We start from the raw sequence: 22,447 nt of genomic DNA, 5'->3' as shown, positions 1-22,447 counted from the left end.
GCCACCCTCAAGGTACTAAACAATATCATAACCACCATCGATAAAAGAAGGTACTGTGCAGCCGTCTTCATAGACCTGGCCAAGGCTTTCGACTCTGTCAATCAACGTATTCTTATCGGCAGGCTCAATAGCCTTGGTTTCTCTAATGACTGCCTCGTTCACCAACTACTTTGCAGACAGAGTTCAGTGTGTCAAATCGGAGGGCATGTTGTCCGGTCCTCTGACAGTCTCTATGGGGATGCCACAGGGTTCAATTCTAGGGCCGACACTTTTCTCTGTATATATCAATGATGTCGCTCTTGCTGCGGGTGATTCCCTGATCCACCTCTACACAGACGACACCATTCTGTATACTTCTGGCCCTTGCTTGGACACTGTGCTAACTAACCTCAAACCAGCTTCAATGCCATACATCATCACTCCTTCCGTAGCTTCCAACTGCTCTTAAACGCTAGTAAAACCAAATGCATGCTTTTCAACCGTTCGCTGCTCACCCCTGCCCGACTAGCATCACCACCCTGGATGGTTCTGACCTAGAATATGTGGACAACTATACATATAAATAGGTGTCTGGCTAGACTGTAAACTCTCCTTCCAGACTCATATTAAACATCTCCAATCCAAAATCAAATCTAGAATCGGCTTTCTATTTCGCAAAAACGCCTCCTTCACTCACGCCACCAAAGCTCTGCCTTATCTCACATCACTGGTCACGATAACAACACCCACCCGTAGCACACGTTCCAGCAGGTATATCTCACGGATCATCCCCAAAGCCAACATCTAATTTGGCCGCCTTTCCTTCCAGTTCTCTCCTGCCAGTGACTGGAACGAATTGCAAAAATCGCTGAAGCTGGAGACTTCTATTTCCTTCACCAACTTTAAACATCAGCTATCTGAGCAGCTAACCGATCGCTGCAGCTGTATATAGTCCATCTGTAAATAGCCCACCCAATCTACCTACCTCCTCCCCGTACTGTTTTTATTTACTTTTCTGCTCTTTTGCACACCAGTATTTCTACTTGCACAACATCTGCTCATTTATCACTCCAGTGTTAATCTGCTAAAATTGCAATTCTACGCTACTATGGCCTATGTATTGCCTACCTCCTCATGCCTTTTGCAAACACTGTACATAGACTTTATTTTTTCTACTGTGTCATTGACTTGTTTATTGTGTTATTAGCTTGTTTATTGTTTATTCTATGTTATCCCATTTGTAACTCTGTGTTGTTGTCTGTGTCACACTGCTTTGTTTTATCATGGCCAGGTTGCAGTTTTAAATGAGAACGTGTTCTCAACTAGTCTACCTTGTTAAAGGTAAAATTAAAAAGTAGCTAGCAATTTTATTATTCTATATTTTTTTGCCCTTTTTTCTCCCCAATTTCGTGGTATCCAATTGTCCCTTCGCTGCAACTCCCGTACGGACTCGGGAGAGGCGAAGGTCGAGAGCCGTGCATACTCCGAAACACAACCCAGACTCGAACCAGGATCTCTGCTTAGACCACGGCGCCATTCGGGAGTTAGCTAGCAAGTTTACTTGATAAACAAACAAACAGACTTGCTAGTTTAGCTCACAGTTAACTAACCAAACCATCAGCTTGCTATTGCCGATAATGCTTTCAATTCAACTTTTGCTTTCAAAAGCAGCTCAAGCATAGAACATGTACGAATTAATTTCATAGCAATTGAATTATAACTTGCTTTATAAGTAAATAATTCCAAAATATGCATCCTGTTTGCAATAAGGCACCAAAACAATACTGCACATAGTTGCTTTTATTTAAACACATAGGGTGTCTATATATGGGAAAAATACACATTTAAAAATGTTCAGTAGTCGATTGGCCGAAAGAACAGACTTTTGGTCGGCCAATATTTTTTTTTAGTCTGTGACAGACCAAACGGATCAACACAGTCGTGAAGAGGGCACGACAATGCCTCTTCCCCCTAAGGAGGCTGAAAATAATTGTCATGGGCCCTCAGATCCTCCTTTTCGAGCATTGTAGTGGCTGCATCATGTTATGGGTATGCTTGTCAGTAGAGCTAAGCACAGGGAAATTCCTAAAGGAAAACCTGGTTATCTGCTTTCCAGCAGACACTGGGAGACAAACTCAAATCCAATTTAATTTCACTTTTCCGTGAAATGCTTACTTACGAGCCCATGGTTAGCAGATGTTAATGCGAGTGTAGCGAAATGCTTGTGCTTCTAGTTCCGACAGTACAGTAATATCTAACAAGAAATCTAACAAATTCACAACGACTACCTTATACACACATGTAAAGGGATGAATAAGAATATGTACATATACATATATGGATGAGCAATGGCTGTGCGGCATAAGCAATATGCAGTAGTAGATGGTATAGAACAGTATATACATATGAGATGAGTAATGTAGGATATGTAGACATTATTAAAGTGGCGTTATTTAAAGTGATTAGTGATACCTTTATTAAATCCTCATATTAAATGTAATAAGTGGTAAGAGATTTGAGTCTGTACTGTTTAACAGTCTGATGGCCTTGCGATAGAAGCTGTTTTTCAGTCTCTCGGTCCCAGTATTGATGCACCTGTACTGACCTCACCTTCTGGATGATAGCGGGTGAACAGGCAGTGGCTGGGGTAGTTTTTGTCCTTGATCTTTTTGGCCTTCCTGTGACATCGGGTGCTGCAAAATACCAGTCTCGTCGTCAAAAGTGAAGAGGGGACTCTGGGATGCTGGCATTCTAGGCAGAGTTGCAAAGAAAAAGCCATACCTCAGACTGGCCAATAAAAAGAAAAGATTAAGATGGGCAAAATAACACTGACACTGGACAGGGGAACTCTGCCTAGAAGGCCATCATCCCGGAGTCGCCTCTTCGCTGTTGACGTTTAGCGGGTTTAAACCGTACCTGCCAGCACCCAAAATTAGTACCGGAACCTATTTCAGTCCATGTCGAGCACTGATAAGAAGCCTACTTTATGAAGTTTCCACTGGATCAGAGCATAACATTTTTCCCTTACACGCTGTGGTTATCGAAAGGGAGAGTTGGAAAGTTTTTTCAAATACATTAAGGTACTAGTAGAAATAGGAGGAAGGGAAGATCTACTACGGTACACAATAGTACAATTTGGTAGACACAAGGTGCTCTTTGGTAAAAGGGGTGAATTGGACATCAAAAAGGAAAGGAGGACCAAGGCAAAGAAGAAAACATGAAGAAAACATTACTTTGAGAAGCTCAACACGTCATTAGTGGTGGTCGGTTAAGGCAATCACAAACACTATCAGATCCCCAAATAGGCACATTTATACGCCTACATTTGCGCGCAGGCCTACTTCTATGCGTGCGCGTCCTTACTCAACACTGACAGGAGCGCAGAACTCGTAAATGGAATTAAATTAACCAAAAGTTTTCTCACAAGTGTAGAATAGGTTGTGCGCTCTGCAAACAATGTGTCCACTCCGACAATGAGAACAGGAAGACTGGAATAGTAATATCGAATGCATTAAAATAAATGACCGTAACCAAAGTAACAAACATTGTAGATAAAACCATTTACAGGAGTTAACGGTCATGTACTACTGGTTATATATGTATTAGGGAATTGATATACACTCACAATCAAACCCCCCAAAAATCACACAATTAAGTTATGAAACAATGAATGTGCACAAATATGCGGGAGAGAGCGCATTCTGGAGTGAGAAGTGCATCTGGGCGCATGGTCAATCTGACGTGTGCATTGGCCGTGCAGCATTTACGGTGATATGGCCTCAGCAGAAGTCAGAGCATTCCTACTTATTGCGCTTCGCGGAGCAGTGCAAAGCTTTTGTCAAGAAAGTGATTTTGTGTTTATGGACCGCCCCCACCTACCGTCAACCAATTCGGGAGGGGCATGGATATGCTCGATTTGGCCTCTGCATGCCTCTGGAGGCTCCGCAATTGCTTCACACCCTCCATATGAGGCCTCCTACCACATTTTTGAATCAAGCATACATTGGTTTTTAGACTAGACCTCCGCAATGGATTAGTTCAATGAGATGGGCGCAAATATATACAGTACCAGTCAAAAGTTTGAACACACCTACTACATTCACACCCACCTACATTCCAATGTTTTTCTTTATTTTTACAATTTTTTTTGTAGTATGATAGTGAAGACATCGAACTATGAAATAACATGTGGAATCATGTAGCATCAAATTGAGATATATTTGACATTCGTCAAAGTAGCCACCCTTTATCGTGATGACAGCTTTGCTCACTTGGCATTCTCTCAACCAGCTTCATGCGGTAGTCACCTGGAATGCATTTCGACTAAAAGGTGTGCCTTGTTTGAAGTCAATTTGTGGAATTTCTTTCCTTCTTAATGCGTTTGAGGCAATCACTTGTGTTGTAGCAAGGTAGGGTTGATATACAAAATATAGCCCTATTTGGTAAAAGACCAAGTCCGTATTATGGCAAGAACAGCTCAAATAAGCAAAGAGAAACGACAGTCCATCATTACTTTAAGATATGAAGGTCAGTCAATCCGGAAAATGTAAATAATTGTTCAAGTTTCTTCAAGTGCTGTTGCAAAAACCATAAAGTGCTATTATGAAACTGGCTCTCATGAGGACCTCCACAGGAAAGGAAGACCCACCTCTCTTGCAGAGGATAAGTTCATTAGAGTTACCAGCCTCAGAAATTGCAACCCAAATAAATGCTTCAGAGTTCAGGTAAGACACATCTCAACATCAACTGTTCAGAGGAGACTGCGTGAATCAGGCCTTCATGGTGGATTTCCTGCCAAGAAACCACTACTAAAGGACACAAATAATAAGAAGATACTTTCTTGCGCCGTGAAGCATGGAGGAGGAGGTGTGATGGTGTGGGGGTGCTTTGCTGGTGACACTGTCAGTGATTCTTATTTTTTAATTCAAGGCACACTTACTTAACTAGCATGGCTACCACAGTATTCTGCAGCGCTACGCCATCCCATCTGGTTTGGGCTTAGTGGGACTATCATTTGTTTTTCAACAGGACAATGACCTGACACACCTCCAGATTGTGTAAGGGCTATTTGGCCAAGAAGGAGAGTGATTGAGTGCTGCATATGTGGGAACTCCTTCAAGACTGTTGGAAAAGCATTCCAGGTAAAGCTGGTTGGGCGAATACAACGACTGTGCAAAGCTGTCATCAAGGCAAAGGGTGGCTAATTTGAACAATCTAAAATATATTTTGATTTGGTTACTACATGATCCCATATGTGTTATTGCATAGTTTTGATGTCTTCACTATAATTCTACAAGGTAGAAAATAGTTTTAAGAAATAAAGAAAAACCCTTGAATGAGTAGGTGTGTCCAAACTTTTGACTAGTACTGTATACAGTGGGGCAAAAAAAGTATTTAGTCAGCCACCAATTGTGCAAGTTCTCCCACTTAAAAAGATGAGAGGCCTGTAATTTTCATCATAGGTACATTTCAACTATGACAGACAAAATGAGAAACAAATCCAGAAAATCACATTGTAGGATTTGTTATGAATTTATTTGTAAATTATGGTGGAAAATAAGCACCAAGAACTACATAGAGCTGGCCGTCCTGCCAACCTGAGCAATCGGGGGAGAGGGCCTTGATCAGGGAGGTGACCCAGAACCTGACTGTCACTGACAGAGCTCCAGAGTTCCTTTGTGGAGATGGGAGAACCTTCCAGAAGGACAACCATCTCTGCAGCGCTCCACCAATTAGGCCTTTATGGTAGAGTGGCCAGACGGAAGCCACTCCTCCGTAAAAGGCACATGACAGCCCGCAGAGTATTTTGTGTAGCTTACTTACTTCTCGTGTTATTATTTCTTATTTTTATTTGTGTTTTTGTTCTACCTTATGTTATTTGTAGTACTACATTGATATTGATTACTGCATTGTTGGGTTTTAAGCTTGCAAGAAATGCATTTCACTCTACTTGTGCACGTGACATAAAAACTTGAAGCTTGAAAATAATAGTGAGTAGTTAGAGCAGGAGAGAGTCAAGTGAGATAGGCATTTATACCGTGGCATACTCCTTCCTAATTTGCTTGAAGGGCACACTAGAGCGTGCAATATTTAAGTGATATTGCCCGAGAAGCCAGTGTCTAATATATCCTCCGAACACCGGCTTCGAAGGTGTTATCACTTTTATACCAATATATTCTGGCCGTCATGCGTTCTCTCGGTTCGGTTGCCAAAGATGCGACCCAGTTGTTAAGTATTTTTGTTGCAAGTCTATGGACACGTTCATTCTAAATGTTCCGTTTCCATGATGGCTTAGCCACAGTTGGCTAGCTACCAAGCAAACACAGTCACGGCTAGCTACCAAGCAAACACAGTCACGGCTAGCTACCAAGCAAACACAGTCATGGCAAACAGTGCAGCCAGAATAACAGCAAAGTAGCATCATTTGCATTTTCTAGTGATTTTGGGTGGGATACATCCATAACGAGCTAATGATGCGCAATTTTGCCTGGCATAGAACATTTGCTCTCTTGCCAGGCCACTGTTCAGAAGAGATGGCCAACTACACAGCTAACATAATGACTTCAAACTGAAGCTGGAATGACCGCAAACTATCTGTATTTCTGTGTTTTTATATTCACATTTCTTTGTATAGATCCATTAAAATGATGCTAATTCATGATTTTGACTGGCTGAGAAGAGCTGCCAGCCTGTCTGTCTCGTCCTGAGTCCCGACACATTCATTACTATGGGACAGCTGGATATTGAACTGCAATATTGAAACAATGTTGAAAATGTCTGAGAGACAGACTGCAAAGTTATTACAAATCTCCGCCATTGAAAACTAAATGTTAGTCTAAAACAAATGGGTGATCATGTCTAGATGCTTTTTACAGTGTAGATCTAGTATGTACATTGCCTGGCTGAGCTGATGAGACAATGGATTTAGCCAGTGGTAACTTGTGAAATAGACACTGGCTGGAATGCAGTTTTAACCAATCAGCATTCAGGATTAGACCCACTCGTTGTGTAATGCACGGTATTATTCAATGGCTAGGAAATTAATTCTTATATGTTCTTAGTTTGAGCAGCTTTTGGAAGCAAAAGTTGAATTGAAAACTTTACTTGTGTTGTTGAATTCAATTTTCATAATTGCATGCAAGGACTGATGGTTGGGGGGCTAAGATAGCAAGTCTGTTTGGTTGGTTACCAAGGTAACTATTGTAGCTATCTATGCTGAACAAAAATATAAACGCAACATGCAACGATTTCAACGGTTTTACTGAGCTACAGTTCATATAAGGAAAGCAGTCAATTGAAAAAAATTAATTAGGCCCTAATCTATGGATTTCAGATGACTGGGCAAGCGGTGTAGCCATGGGTGGGCCTGGGAGGGCATAGGCCCACCCACTTGGGAGTCAGGCCCAGGCAATCAGAATTTGTTTTTCACCACAAAAGGGCTTTATTACAGACTGAAATACTCCTCGGTTTCATCAGCTGTCCGGGTAGCTGATCTCAGACAATCTGCAGATGAAGAAGCCAGATGTGGAGGTCCTGGGCTGGTGTGGTTACATGTGGTGTGCGGTTGTGAGGCCGGTTGGACATACTACCAAATTCTCTAAAACGAAGTTGGAGGAGGCTTATGGTAGAAAAATTTACATTACATTATCTTGCAACAGCTCTGGTGGATATTCCTGCAGTCAGCATGTGGCATTGTGTTGTGTGACAAAACTGCACATTTTAGAGTGGCCTTTTGTTGTCCCCAGCACAAGGTGCACCTGTGTAATGATCATGCTGTTTAAGCAGCTGTCAGGAGGATGGATTATCTTGGCAAAGGAGAATTGCAGACTAACAGGGATGGAAACAAATGAAGCGTTATGTGCATATGGAACATTTCTGGGATCTTTTATTTCAGCTCATGAAACATGGGACCAACACTTTACATGTTGCGTTTTATATTTTTGTTCAATATAGTAAACTTACTAGCTACTTCAGTGGATATTGAACACATTTCTGGCGGCACATTTCTAGTGGTATATCCGTTAAATTATACCCCATGGCTTGTGTGATAATTAACTCCGGGCTCCATGTGTTCTCTGGAAAATAAGGAAACTCCGTAGAAGGTTAGTGCCACTCCGCTGGCGCATCGTACAACACACCTTCCACGTCATGGATTATTTTCCATAGAACGCACAGGTTGAAGATTCCTTATGTATATCACAGGTCACTAAGGAAATGTATTTGAATGAAAGTACCTACAGGGATCTAGCTGCAGCAGGTTTTTTTAACCTTCATAACCTGGTCCCTGATGCGGTCCCACAGACCTGGTCCCTCTGTACATTCTGGTTTTCATTCTCAAATCCATATCATGAGTGAGTCCCCACCCACCTCAGGTGTCTAACACTGACTTTGTCCCCTCTCCACTGCAGCCAGTGAGAGTCGCGTAGTGACGTGTGGAGCTGTATGGAGGATGCCCCCAGAGTGGGAGTCAGGGAGCCACGAGTCCCCAGACGATCCCCACAACTCCCACAACCCCCAGAACCTGGAACTCCTCTGTCACCTTGACAACAGCGCCCATGGCAACGCCTCCAGGTAGGCTGCTCTCAGACTGTCGCCTACAGCTACAATACTGTATACAACACAACACAGTCATATCAATTCAAACCTGAAACTATAGGGCTTCCACGACCCCCTGTTTCGATACTTTTCTCTGATCTTTTCTCCTCCTGTGTTCTTTTTCCCCTCTCTTTCCCCCTGTTCTCTGTTCCTCTATCTCATCTTCTCTCCTTCCCCCCCTCTGTCTCTCTCCCCTTCTCCATTTGACTCCATCTCTGTGTATTTTGTCTTTCTAAATCTATGGTCCTGCCTCTCACCATTTATACCCCTATACCCGCTTATCTTCCTCTATCTTTAAATCTTTCTATCTCTCATTCGCCCTCTTCATCTCGTTGTTATCTCCCTCTGTCACTTGCCCCGTCTCTCACTTTCTCATGTACTGCTGAAGTGTATCCTGGTCTATACTTTACAATACTGTGTTGAGTGACCTACATATCCCAGGGCTCAGCCACTGCTCAGGCCTTTGTCTTATACTTAGCTGTATACACTACATTCATCATCCATTTATGGTGCAGGAAGATAACATCAATACTCGTCCCTTTTTAGACTTCAGTAGCTGCCTCATCCCTTTGGAAGGAAGATTGCATTTTGGCATTGTAAATTAAATTCCCCATTTCCATTTAAAAAAACTTACCTGAGCAGTATTTGAAAAATATATATTTTAGAGGCTGCAATTGACTTTGTGCATGTGTGTGTGTGCAATAGCCTTCAGTTGAGTGAGTGAGGTGGGGCTCTGTGGTGGAGATTGATGGTTCTGCTGTCTGCCATTCTGACACCTCCAGAGCTGCAACACTCTCAAGGGCATGATAGTGTGTCTGTGTGTGTGTTCTGTGAGTCTTGCAGCCTTCGCTTTGTTGTATTGGCTCTGAGAGATGGATGGCTTTGGTTTGGTGCCCACCTCGTCCATCTCTTTCAGGCTGCAACCCCCGCCGTCTCTGACTACGCTGGCAGGAGCACAGCAACCAGCAGAGGGTGTGTTTGTGTGTGTGCGACTATGTGCTTGTTTAAGTGTGTGAGAGAAGGAGTACATGAGAGTGTCTGTATGCACATACTGTATATTATCAACAGGGCTCTCAGCGGTGAGGATATACTGCCAAATGTAGTGTATTTCAAGGAGAAATAGACTCAGAAGGAGCACAGGAAGCTGTTTTTAATGTGCTGTATGAGAGTCTGAGTGGGTTCAGATCACTTATTACCTTCCTTCCTGTATGTATGTATGTATGTACGTCCTTTATGGCTGTACCTCAGTCCCTCCTCAACCTTGTCGGACTAACATTTGGGATAGTGTCGTGTTGTGAAGCGTGGCTGGAATGAAGAAGCAGACCCACAAACAGTAGTACTCTGGCATGGCTACATTTCTCTCTCCATGCTTTGGGGGAGCCAAGCGCCTCATTTCGATTTGGTGCAGCACCAGGCTCAGGAATCAATTCCCATTGAGCGATTAGGACTAATCATGGCTTGGCTGGGCACCATGAGGAATCATGAAGCTCAACAGGCACACTGTTTTATTTCTTCACGGGAGGGTGTAACGGGAGGGGGGTAAGCGTGTGTGTCCGTGAGCGTGTGTGTAGCCTTTGTGTACAGGGGTGTGTGTATGCCTGTATGTGTGTTAGGGGGTGGGGGGGGGGGGGTCCTGGTGATCACAGTGCACAGAGTATGATTTGCACTCAAAGGGACTGTTAGTCAATCAATGTTAGCCCAATGGGATCTCAGGCAGCCACACAGTCATATGCAAGCCAGTCAATACTGTCAGTAATGTTAGGGGCCGTGGAGATCAGTATTCTAACACACCTTCAATTGGACACAAACTCTGCTTGGCTGAATAATTCTGTCTCTACACACACACACGCACTTTTTAAATTGCCCATATTTTGTCCTTCTTAGTTCCTTTCTCTCTTCAATCTCTCTCCCTCTTCTACTATCTCTGTTCCCATCTCCGTCTCCCTCCCTTTTCTATCTCTCTCTCACACTAATCTTTTTTTATCTCTCTCTCTCATCCACTGTTTCTTTCCCAGGCCCTGCCTTGGACCTACAGTATTCAGACCCCTTGACTTTTTCCACTTTTTTTAACTTTACATCCTTATTCTATAATTGATTAAATAAAACATTTTCCTCAGCAATCTACACACAATATCCCATAATGACAAAGGGAAAACAGATTTTTTGAAATTTTAGCAAATGTATTGAAAACAAAAATCAGATACCTTATTTATATAAGTATTCAGACCCTTTGCTATGAGACTCGAAATTGAGCTCAGGTGCATCCTTCTTCCATTGATCATCCTTGTGAGGTTTCTACAACTTGATTAGAGTCCACCTGTGGTAAATTCAATTGATTGGAAATTATTTGGAAAGGAGCACACCTGTCTATATAAGGTCCCACAGTTGACAGTGCATGTCAGAGCAAAAACCAAGCCATGAGGTCAAAATAATTGTCTGTAGAGCTCTGAGACAAGATTGTGTCCAGGCATAGATCTGGGGAAGGTTACCCAAACATTTATGCAGCATTGAAGGTCCCCAAGAACTTAGTAGCCTCCATTCTTAAATGGAAGAAGTTTGTAATCACCAAGACTCTTCCTAGAGCTGGCCTGAATGCCAAGCGTCACGTCTGGAGGAAACCTGACACCATCCCTACGGTGAAGTATTGTGGTGGCAGCATCATGCCGTGGGGATATTTTTCAGGGGCAGGGACTGGGATTATAGTCAGGACCAAGGCAAAGATGAATGGAACAAATTACAGAGAGATCTTTGATGAAAACCTGCTCTAGAGCGCTCAGGACATCAGACCGGGGCGAAGGTTCACCTTCCTACAGGACAATGACCCTAAGCACACAGCCAAGACAATGCAGGAGTGGCTTCGGGACAAGCCACTGAATGTCCTTTTTGCCCAGCCAGAGCCCGGACTTGAACCCGATCGAACATCTCTGGAGAGACCTGAAAATAGTTGTGCAGCTACACTCCCCATCTAACCTGACAGAGCTTGAGAGCATCTGCAGTGAAGAATGAGAGAAACCCCCCCCCCCCCAACTGTTTTTGCTTTGTCATTATGGGGTATTGTGTGTAGATTGATGAAGGGGAAAAAACTATTTAATCAATTTTAGAATAAGGCTGTAACCTAACAAAATGTGGAAAAAGTCAAGGGGTCAAGGGGTCTGTATAGCTCTATTGAGCTGATCCCTCACTGTAACTCTGTAGCCAAACCAACCGGATTTATCTGTTTTGTCTCTACTCCCCAAAGCAGCCCAATCTGATCCCCCCCCCCCCTCAATACCATGAGCATGTGCATATGTTGCTATTGAATTAAACTCATGTGAATACAAAGCAGACAGAGAAACAGTTTGATGAGAAGGACAGAGGCGGGTCTGAGATATATGGGCCTGTAAAGCTCTCCTCCCAGGCAGTCCTCCATATATTTACATATTCAGTCCCTACCAGGATGCCAAGCCGCCGCAGAGCTCAAGGTCAAATGCACATAACTTATTTTCTTTAATAAGAGCGGCTGGCTGTTGCCATAAAGGGGAAGAGGATCTCTTTCTTTCTCTCTCTTTTATGAATTAATTAATACTATTGGGAGGGCTACTTTTATACATCTGGGGGTGGTGAATATATTGACTTCAGATTGGAGCTGTTATGGAATAAATGAATGACAGACAACGAGAGAGAAAGAGAAAGAAAGAGCGAGAGAGACAGGTAAGAGAAGGACAGACAGTGCTGCCTCCTACACGTGTGTGTGTGTGTGTGTGTGTGTGTGTGTGTGTGTGTGTGTGTGTGTGTGTGTGTGTGTGTGTGTGTGTGTGTGTGTGTGTGTGTGTGTGTGTGTGTGTGTGTGTGTGTGTGTGTGTGACTCCCAGCACCTTGGGAGGGCAGTAAAAACTGTCCCCCATCGTCCCTGGATTTACAACTTCCATAAACTCCTCTTCTCTGTTCCCTTTCTTCCTCTCTCTCCCCCTGTCCCGCTCTCCCCTCACAAGATATGCAAATTACTGAGTTGGATGAAATCCTGAGGAAGACTGTAACTTTGTCTGTCCCTCCTCCTCCTTCCATCCCTTTATCTCTCCCCCACACACAGCACAGTGGAGGCTTCATGTTGTGTTGCTCCACACTGATGAATGACTCAGAGGAGATGGGCCAGTCTCATTTATCACCACTAGAACTAATGACATCAGTCTATAGCAGACACAGGCAGCTCTTATGCACTGTGTATGTGTCACACGCAGTAAATACTACATAGTGCTCATTTGACTATATACCATGGTAATAAACTTTGGTCATAAACTGCCGCCATTGATGTGTGTGCACATTGTACTGTGGTTGTGTAGAAGAGCGTTTACCTTTTTCTTTTCTCTCTCACTGATGTGTGTGTCCTGTGAATTGAGTCTCTCTCCACTCACTCTCTTTCTCCATCTCGCTGTCTCACTCTCTCTCTGCTGCAGTGTCCTGTGGGAGCCCATGGGAGATGGGACGCGTGTGATCTCTCTGGCTGATAACCACGCTCTGCTCTGGGACTTGACGGAGAGCTCTACCCAGGCCACGGTGAGACACACACACACACACACACACACACACCACCATACGTCTCCCCATACCCCATGCTCATTATTTGATAACCACGGTATCAGACTGGTCTTATCTTGCCCTCCCTTCCCAACAACGGTGTTATAAGAACTGTCTAGGGGTGAACTCTGCTTGGCTCACCAAGATCACATGATTCCTTACTGAAACACACTGTATCTGGGCTAGCTTTAGTGTCCAGAGCAGTGGCTCCTGTGGGTGTTTTTGTGGACTTTCAGAGCTGGTTCACTGGTGCCCCAATTCTCTTCTGCTGTCATCCACTTAAAATAGGTAACTTGTGTCAAGAAAAACGTTCGCTGTTTTAACGAACCCCATTCAAGCTAGATATACATTGAGTACACCACACATTAGGAACACCTTCCTAATATTGAGCTACACAACCCCCCCCACCCCCACCTACTACCATACCCTTTCCCATTCAGCGTCTGAATGGCACACATACACAATCCATGTCTCTGCGGTTCAAACTTATAAAAGACACACCCTCGTCCACTAACCCTCACCTTTTGCCCTTGGGGGAATCCCCGTCACCATCTCGGAGGGCGTTCTAAATGACTAGCCAAGCAAGGGAAGTTTGTAACGTAAGCCCCTCAGCCAACGTTTTTCGTCGAGTTTGCGAGTGTACAATTATGTTCACTTCGGGGCCTGAAACACCCCATTATTCAATTCGCGACGATAGTACATCAACTAAGAAAAGTCTGTGAACTTAAACAACATCAATGGAGAAGTCAACATACAAGTGTAGGTAAAAACGAATGCAAATAAGTTTGAAATTGTGCTACTAATGCACATGACGGCACAAACACGTCTCGTAAAAAGTAAATATGTTTTTGTTTGGTTATCTTCTGGAAATTGTAGAAATAAAACCAGCTAGGCAGGCTAACGTCAGTTAGCTAATTAATTTGCTAGCTATCATACAGTAGGTGTATATTAGTAATTATCTATTTAATATACGTAGACATGCAATCAAAATTGACTGTAGCGCAATCATCGCAGGATAAACGAGTGACACATTTCCAGCCAAGGGCAGTCCATTTGAGAAATCATTCCTTCCTCCCTCGCCCTGCAAGTGTATACTCGTCAGACGTCATGATGCGTCATCAGAAGTGTCCACTTAATCTGAGACCTGAGGGGATAGGGTGTGTCTGTTTTAGTGTTTGGACCGCATGCCTCATTTGTCTCAATCCTTCTCTGACCCGTCCTCCTACCCTTCATCTACACGGATTGAAGTGGATTTAACAAGTGAGGGATCATAGCTTTCACCTGGCTTCACCTGGTCAGTCTATGTCATGGAAAGAGCATGTTTTGTGTACTCTGTGTATGTTGAACTTTACCCATTTCACAGTTGAATGGCCGGAATACTAATTGTTGTCACACAGTTGGTCTAGTCAGGACTAGTTTGTGGCCATACTGTTTAGTGGAAACGCTCTCCTCTGACAGTGCTGTTCCATCCCCACTAATGCAGTGAGGTGAGGAGGAGGCGTCCCGGTCTCCTCCTTTGTTATTTACTGTTTTGTTCCCCTGATTCTCCACTCCACTGCCTCTGCAATTAAAACGTCCATAGTTCTATAGTGGAGATGAAGTGTGTGTGTGTGTGTACTCTGTAGTGTGTAGGCTGGTCAGTTAATGTTCCATTAGCTACTAGCTGCCTGGGCATACTTTAGCAGGGAGGTGCTTCATGAATAATGGGGCTCAGTCATTAGTAATTAATGTGCTCATACAGAGATCTTCACAGGGCCAGACAGGCCACAGGCCCAACAGGACACAACCAAGGACTTGATATTGGTGTGTGTGCGCGTGTGGATGTGTGTGTCATAATGTAAACCTGTGAAGAATCGCCTTGTCCAGAGATTGCAATCAGACATGCACACTCACAGAGGGACACAGACGAACACACACACATTCTCTCCTGCTCTATGTGTGTGGCGGCGTCCCCAGAGGAAGGCACTCTGTGTGTCGTCGTCCCCTCGTGTAGTGACATTGATGTCAGGCTTGGATGCAGAGCAGCAGAGCAGGGAGCTATTGAGTGACACAGCCTGCCCTGGGCATGGCAGCCATTAAAAATGGAGCGAGGGCACAGGGGTGAGAGAGGGAGAGAAGAGTAGAGCAGGGTCAGAGGAAAAAGAGAGGGTGAGAATGAGAGAGAAGTAGATGGCGAGAGTTGAAGTGAGAGAACTAGGATAGAGAGAGGGAGCCTGCCAGCCTAGACAGATTCTTCCAGCGCTGTTGAGAATGCTAATCTTCTCCACTCTATCCCTTTACAGCCCCCCCTCCGTCCTTCCTTACCCACATCCCCTCCCTCTATCAGAGGCTCTCAGGCTGATGTGTTCATCACAGGCCTGTCTGTCTGTCCAACTGCACCATGGATTTGTCTGAGTGTACGGTAGATTAAAGCTGTGTGTGTGCGTGTGTATGTGAACTAGGATAGAGAGAGGTGTGTGTGATCAATTAGAAACACTGCTGAAACTGAGTCAGAACATCTTCTCCGGCTCACGGTACGTTCACACACCTTGTCCACCGTGGCCGTTCACTGACACACAATTCACGCTCTCCCTAAATGCGTGAATGTTTGGCAGATAGCGTTGTTTTATTGGACAGCGATTGCTAAAGGTAGCTGTACTTCTGTGTTTTATATGCTTTGTCATTAGGCCTGCTAATGTGTTTAGCGCTAACAAAGCTGGGAGCTAGGCAGGGCATGAGGCTATGCCAATGTGCCACGCGCTAGACAGGAGAGATTATACATGAAGACAGCCGCCCTCTCTCCTAATCCCCTACTCTACCTCGTCCCCCTCCTTCACTTCCCTTCTCCCACGCTCCCTTATATTCTCCTCCCTCTCTCCTCGAAATAATGAAACTTGTGTGTGTGTGTGTGTGTGTGGAGAGAGATGAGATAGAGAGTAATGTTATCAGGTTGGAATTTAGAGATGCAGAAGTATTAAATGATTGTATCTCTGTTGATTATGTCAGTACAGACTCAGAGGGTCCTTACTGGTCAAACTGGTGATCCATGAGTAACAGTATTTAGATATTCACAATGGCAACAAGGTCCTTCAGGAGTCATTGAACCTGTCATTGACTTTGCTGTCTGAGGGAGGGTGAGGTCAGCTTCACACTAGGGGAGGCCTGCCCATAAAGGTCCGTCAATGCATTAACTCTTACCCTTATCTTAGCCTCCCTCGCCATACCCCATGATTGACAGGTGTATGATCAGGTGTATTGATCATTACAGATCTTCAGCATTGCCACCCTAGAGGGTAAAGGTCAACTGAAATTCACCTCTGGGAAGTGGAGTCCTCATCACAACTGTACCCAGCTGGCCACAGCCAATGACACAGCCATCAGAGGCTGGGACCTCCGCACCATGAGGTAAGACTGACATACTAACCATATAGTATTAACCATATACTAACCATATGTTAACCATATACTAACCATATGTGAACCATATACTAACCATATAGTATGAACCATATACTAACCATATATTAACCATATACTAACATATACTAACCATATGTTATGTTAACCATATGCTAACATTAACCATATACTAACCATATGTTAACCATATACTGGTTCCAAGATGGCGTAGCAGAACAATCTTTGTTCTTCGTCTTGTATATGTCCCATGTATATGTCTTTTTATATATTTTTTCTTTGCATATCTCTAATACTTTTCTAAACCTCAACTTCAAAATACTCTCCTGCAACCCGTCTCACCCAATGTGGTGTGGATCTGTCTCTTCTAAAGTTTTCTTATCCACCTCCGAACCGGTATTCCCCAATAGAAGCTAGCCAGCTAACTAGCTATTAGTCAGCTAACCACTGCTAGCGGTCATCAGCTAACCTTTAGCTCGGAAAGCTCTCGCCAGTTTGCACAACGCGATTCAAAACAGAGCATACCGGACCTATTTTCTCTCCATATCCCCAGATTCCTACCGCAAGCTCTGAACCTTTTCACCTGGATCACCACAGCTAGCTAGAAACAAGTCCAGAAACAAGTCTCACCGTTGCCGCTTGCTATAGACCACCTTCTGCCTCCAGCTGTGCCCTGGACACCATGAACTGATTACCCCCCATCTATCTTCAGAGCTCGTGCTGCTAGGTGACCTAAACTGGAACATGCTTAACACCCCGGCCATCCTACAATCTAAGCTTGATGCCCTCAATCTTACACAAATTATCAACGAACCCACCAGGTACAACCCCACATCTGTACACACGGGCACCCTCATAGATATCATCCTAACCAACTTGCCCTCCAAATATACCTCTACTGTTTTCAACCAGCGATAACTGCCTCATTGCCTGCATCCGTAATGGGTCTGCGGTCAAACGACCACCCCTCATCACTGTCAAACGCTCACTAAAACACTTCAGCGAGCAGGCCTTTCTAGTCCACTTGGCCCGGGTATCCTGGAAGGATATTGACCTCATCCTATCAGTAGAGGATGCCTGGTCATTCTTTAAAAATGCCTTCCTCACAATCTTAAATAAGCATGCCCCTTTCAAAAATTGTTGAACCAGGAACAGATATAGCCCTTGGTTCTCTCCAGACCTGACTGCCCTTGACCAGCACAAAAACATCCTGTGGCGTTCTGCATTGGCATCGAATAGCCCCCATTATATGCAACTTTTCAGGTAAGTTCGGAACCAATATACACAGGCAGTTAGGAAAGCTAAGGCTAGCTTTTTCAAGAATTTTTCAGAAATGTGCATCCTGTAGCACAAACTCAAAAACATTTTGGGGCACTGTAAAGTCAATGGAGAATAGCTGCCTACTGCACTGAGGCTAGGAAACACTGTCACCACCGATAAATCCACTATAATTGAGAATTTCAATAAGCATTTTTCTATAGCTGGCCATGTTTTCCACCTGGCTACCCCTACACCAGTCAACAGCTCTGCACTCCCCACAGAAGCTCGCCTAAGCCTCCTCGATTTCTCCAAACTGTTACAGTTTGTTAGCCAAGCTAACAAACAGATTACCGACCGTTTCGAATCTCACCGTACCTTCTCCGCTATGCAATCTGGTTTCAGAGCTGGTCATGGGTGCACCTCAGCCACGCTCAAGGTCCTAAATGATATCATAACCGCCATCGATAAGAGACATTACTGTGCAGCCGTATTCATCGACCTGGCCAAGGCTTTCGACTCTGTCAATCACCACATTCTTATTGACAGACTCAACAGCCTTGGTTTCTCAAATGATTTCCTCACCTTGTTTACCAACTACTTCTCTGATAGAGTTCAGTGTGTCAAATCGGAGGGCCTGTTGTCCGGACCTCTGACAGTCTCTATGGGGGTGCCACAGGGTTCAATTCTCGGGCCGACTCTCTTCACTGTATACATCAATGACGTCACTCTTCACGCTGGTGATTCTCTGATCCACCTCTACGCAGATGACACCTTGCTGTATACTTCTGGCACTTTGTTGGACACTGTGTTAACTAACCTCCAGAAGAGCTTCAATGCCATACAACTCTCCTTCCGTGGCCTCCAACTGCTCTTAAATGCAAGTAAAACTAAATGCATGTTCTTCAACCAATCACTGCCCACACCTGCCCGCCCGTCCAGCATCACTACTCTGGATTAGAGGTTGACCGATTAATCGGAATGGCCGATTAATTAGGGCCAATTTCAAGTTTTCATAACAATCTGAAATCGGTATTTTTTGGCGCCGATTAAAAAAATATATAATAATAATAAATGTATTTTTTATACCTTTATTTAATTAGGCAAGTCAGTTAACAACACATTCTAACTTTCAATGACGGTGTAACGGTTTTCTAGGTGTGGTGAAGGAGAGTCGGACCAAAACGCAGCGTGTAGATTGCGATCCATGTTTAATGAACAAAAACGTAACACGAATCTAAAAGACAAACACTACAAAACAAAGAACGTAACGAAAACCGAAACAGCCTATACTAGTGATAACTAACACAGACAGGAACAAGGACACTAAGGACAATCACCCACGACAAACTCAAAGAATATGGCTGCCTAAATATGGTTCCCAATCAGAGACAACGATAAACACCTGCCTCTGATTGAGAACCACTCCAGACAGCCATAGACTTTGCTAGATCACCCCACTAGCTACAATCCCAATATATACACACCAAAACCCCAAGACAAAACACACCACAATACAAAAACCCCATGCCACACCCTGGCCTGACCCAATACATAAAGATAAACACAAAATACTTCGACCAGGGCCTGACAGATGGCCTAGGAACGGTGGGTTAACTGCCTTGTTCAGGGGCAGAACGACAGATTTTTACCTTGTTAGCTCTGGAATTCAATCTTGCAACCTTACGGTTAACTAGTCCAACGCTCTAGCCACCTGCCTCTCATTGCACTCCACGAGGAGCCTGCCTGTTACGCGAATGCAGTAGAAGCCAAGGTAAGTTGCTTACTAGCATTAAACTTATCTTATAAAAACAATCAATCAATCATAATCACTAGTTATAACTACACATGGTTGATGATATTACTAGTTTATCTAGCGTGTCTTGCGTTGCATATAATCGATGCAACGCTGGGGGATGATTTAACAAAAGCGCATTTGCGAAAAAAGCACAATCGTTGCACGACTGTACCTAACCATAAACATCAATGCCTTTCTTAAAATCAATACACAGAAGTATATATTTTTAAACCTGCATATAGCTAAAAGAAATCCAGGTTAGCAGGCAATATTAACCAGGTGAAATTGTGTCACTTCTTGTGTTCATTGCACGCAGAGTCAGGGTATATGCAACAGTTTGGGCAGTCTGGCTCATTGCAAACTAATTTGCCAGAATTTTACGTAATTATGACATAACATTGAAGGTTGTACAATGTAACAAGAATATTTAAACTTAGGGATGCCACCCGTTAGATAAAATACCGAACGGTTCCGTATTTCACTGAAATAATAAACGTTCTGTTTTCAAAATGATAGTTTACGGATTCGACCATATTAATGACCAAAGGCTCGTATTCCTGTGTGTTATGTTATAATTAAGTCTATGATTTGATAGAGCAGTCTGACTGGGCGATGGTAAGCAGCAGCAGGCTCGTAAGCATTCATTCAAACAGCACTTTTGTGCGTTTTGCCAGCAGCTCTTCGCAAGCACAGGGTCCTTGTTTGGGTCCTCCAATAATCGGTATCGGCGTTGAAAAATCATAATCGGTCGACCTCTACTCTGAACGGTTCTGACTTAGAATATGTGTATAGCGACAAATATCTAGGTGTCTGGTTAGACCGTAAACTCTCCTTCCAGACTCACATTAAGCATCTCCAATCCAAAATTAAATCTAGAATCGGCTTCCTATTTCGCAACAAAGCATCCTTCACTCATGCTGCCAAACATACCCTAGTAAAACTGACTATCCTACCGATCCTCGACTTCGGTGAGTCATTTATAAAATAGCCTCCAACACTCTACACAACAAATTGGATGCAGTCTATCTGTCACAATCGTCCTCCTCTTCATCTGAAGAGGAGAGGCGAGATGGATCGGAGGACCAAAATGCAGCGTGGTATGTGTTCATCATTAATTTTAATAAAGAAAACACTGAACACTGAAACCCTATACAAAAACAATAAACGAAATAACAACCGTGAAGCTAATGCGAACTGCGCTGAAACAAGCAATCAACATAGACAATCACCCACCAACAAACAGTGCAACCCAGGCTACCTAAGTATGATTCTCAATCAGAGACAACTAATGACACCTGCCTCTGATTGAGAACCATACTAGGCCGAAACATAGAAATCCCCAAATCATAGAAAAACAAACATAGACTGCCCACCCCAACTCACGCCCTGACCATACTAAATAATGACAAAACAAAGGAAATAACGGTCAGAACGTGACACTATCACAAGGCCATCCGTTTTGTCACCAAAGCCCCATAATACTACTGCGACCTGTACGCTCTCGTTGGCTGGCCCTTGCTTCACTCTCGTCCCCAAACCCACTGGCTCCAGGTCATCCACAAGTCTCTACTAGGTAAAGCCTCGCCTTATCTCAGCTCACTGGTCACCATAGCAGCACCCACTCGTAGCACGCGCTCCAGCAGGTATATCTCACTGGTCATCCCAAAAGACAGTTCATCTTTTAGCCTCCTTTTCCTTCCAGTTCTCTGCTGATAATGACTGGAACGAACTTCAAAAATCACTGAAGCTGGAGACTCATATCTCCCTCATTAGCTTTAAGCACCAGCTGTTAGAGCAGATCACTGCACCTGTACATAGCCAATCTGTAAACAGCCCATCCAACTACCTCATCCCCATACTGTGTTGATTTATTTTTCTTGCTCCTTTGCACCCCAGTATCTCTACTTGCACATTCATCTTCTGCACATCCTACCATTCCAATGTTTAATTGCTATATTGTAATTATGTCACGGCTTTCTTCTGTTGAAGGAGAGGCGGACCAAAACGCAGGGTGGTTATTTTGATACATTTTTAATAAAGATGACAATAGAACAATATACAAAAACAAGAAACGTGAAAAAACGAAAACAGCCCTATCTGGTGTAACAAACACAAAGACAGGAACAATCACCCACAAAACCCAACACCAAACAGGCTACCTAAATATGGTTCCCAATCAGAGACAATGACTAACACCTGCCTCTGATTGAGAACCATAACAGGCCCAAACACAGAAACAGACAAACAAGACATCCAACATAGAATGCCCAATCAGATCACACCCTGACCAAACCAAACATAGAAACATACAAAGCAAACTATGGTCAGGGTGTGACAAATTACTTCACTACCATGGCCTATTTATTGTCTTAACTCCCTTATCCTACCTCATTTGCACACACTGTATATAGACTTTTTGTTTTATTTTTTTTCTACTGTATTATTGACTGTATGTTTGCTTATTCCATGTGTAACTCTGTGTTGTTGTATGTGTCGAACTGCTATGCTTTATCTTGGCCAGGTCACAGTTGCAAATGAGAACTTGTTCTCAACTAGCCTACATGGTTAAATAAAGGTTAAATTAAAAAATACACTAACCATATATTATTCAGCTATGTTCTACAAAAGTACTTCTTTATAGTTTAGTAGCACTGAACTATTTCGTTTCGTAACTCTATAATTTGTCGTCATTAATATTAGAAACTAAAGGGTTCTAGTATTAAATGTGGTCCTTACCAGGTAACTTCCCCAATAAAAGAAACACTTGAGTAAATGAGGGGTACAAAGTATATAGAAAGCAGGTGCTTCCACACAGGTGTGGTTCCTTAGTTAATTAAGCAATTCAGTTTCCACCACCATCAAAACACC

At 43.5% G+C, this 22,447-nt stretch overlaps 1 protein-coding gene across 1 annotated transcript in view; it reads left to right on the top strand.

Moving 5' to 3' along the window:
* Window positions 1-22,447, top strand: part of LOC124046337 (EARP-interacting protein homolog) — a 76,287-nt gene that overhangs the window by 20,281 nt on the left and 33,559 nt on the right. The window contains exons 5-7 of the mRNA XM_046366610.1: window positions 8,388-8,550; window positions 13,008-13,107; window positions 16,376-16,512. Coding sequence (XP_046222566.1) covers window positions 8,388-8,550; window positions 13,008-13,107; window positions 16,376-16,512 — 400 coding nt within the window. The remainder of the gene's footprint in view (window positions 1-8,387; window positions 8,551-13,007; window positions 13,108-16,375; window positions 16,513-22,447) is intronic.

This window comes from Oncorhynchus gorbuscha, linkage group LG10 (genome assembly GCF_021184085.1).
Source record: "Oncorhynchus gorbuscha isolate QuinsamMale2020 ecotype Even-year linkage group LG10, OgorEven_v1.0, whole genome shotgun sequence".
NCBI lineage: Eukaryota > Metazoa > Chordata > Actinopteri > Salmoniformes > Salmonidae > Oncorhynchus > Oncorhynchus gorbuscha.
The sequence above is the reverse complement of the archived record's forward strand: the minus strand, read 5'-3'. Positions and strand labels throughout refer to the sequence as shown.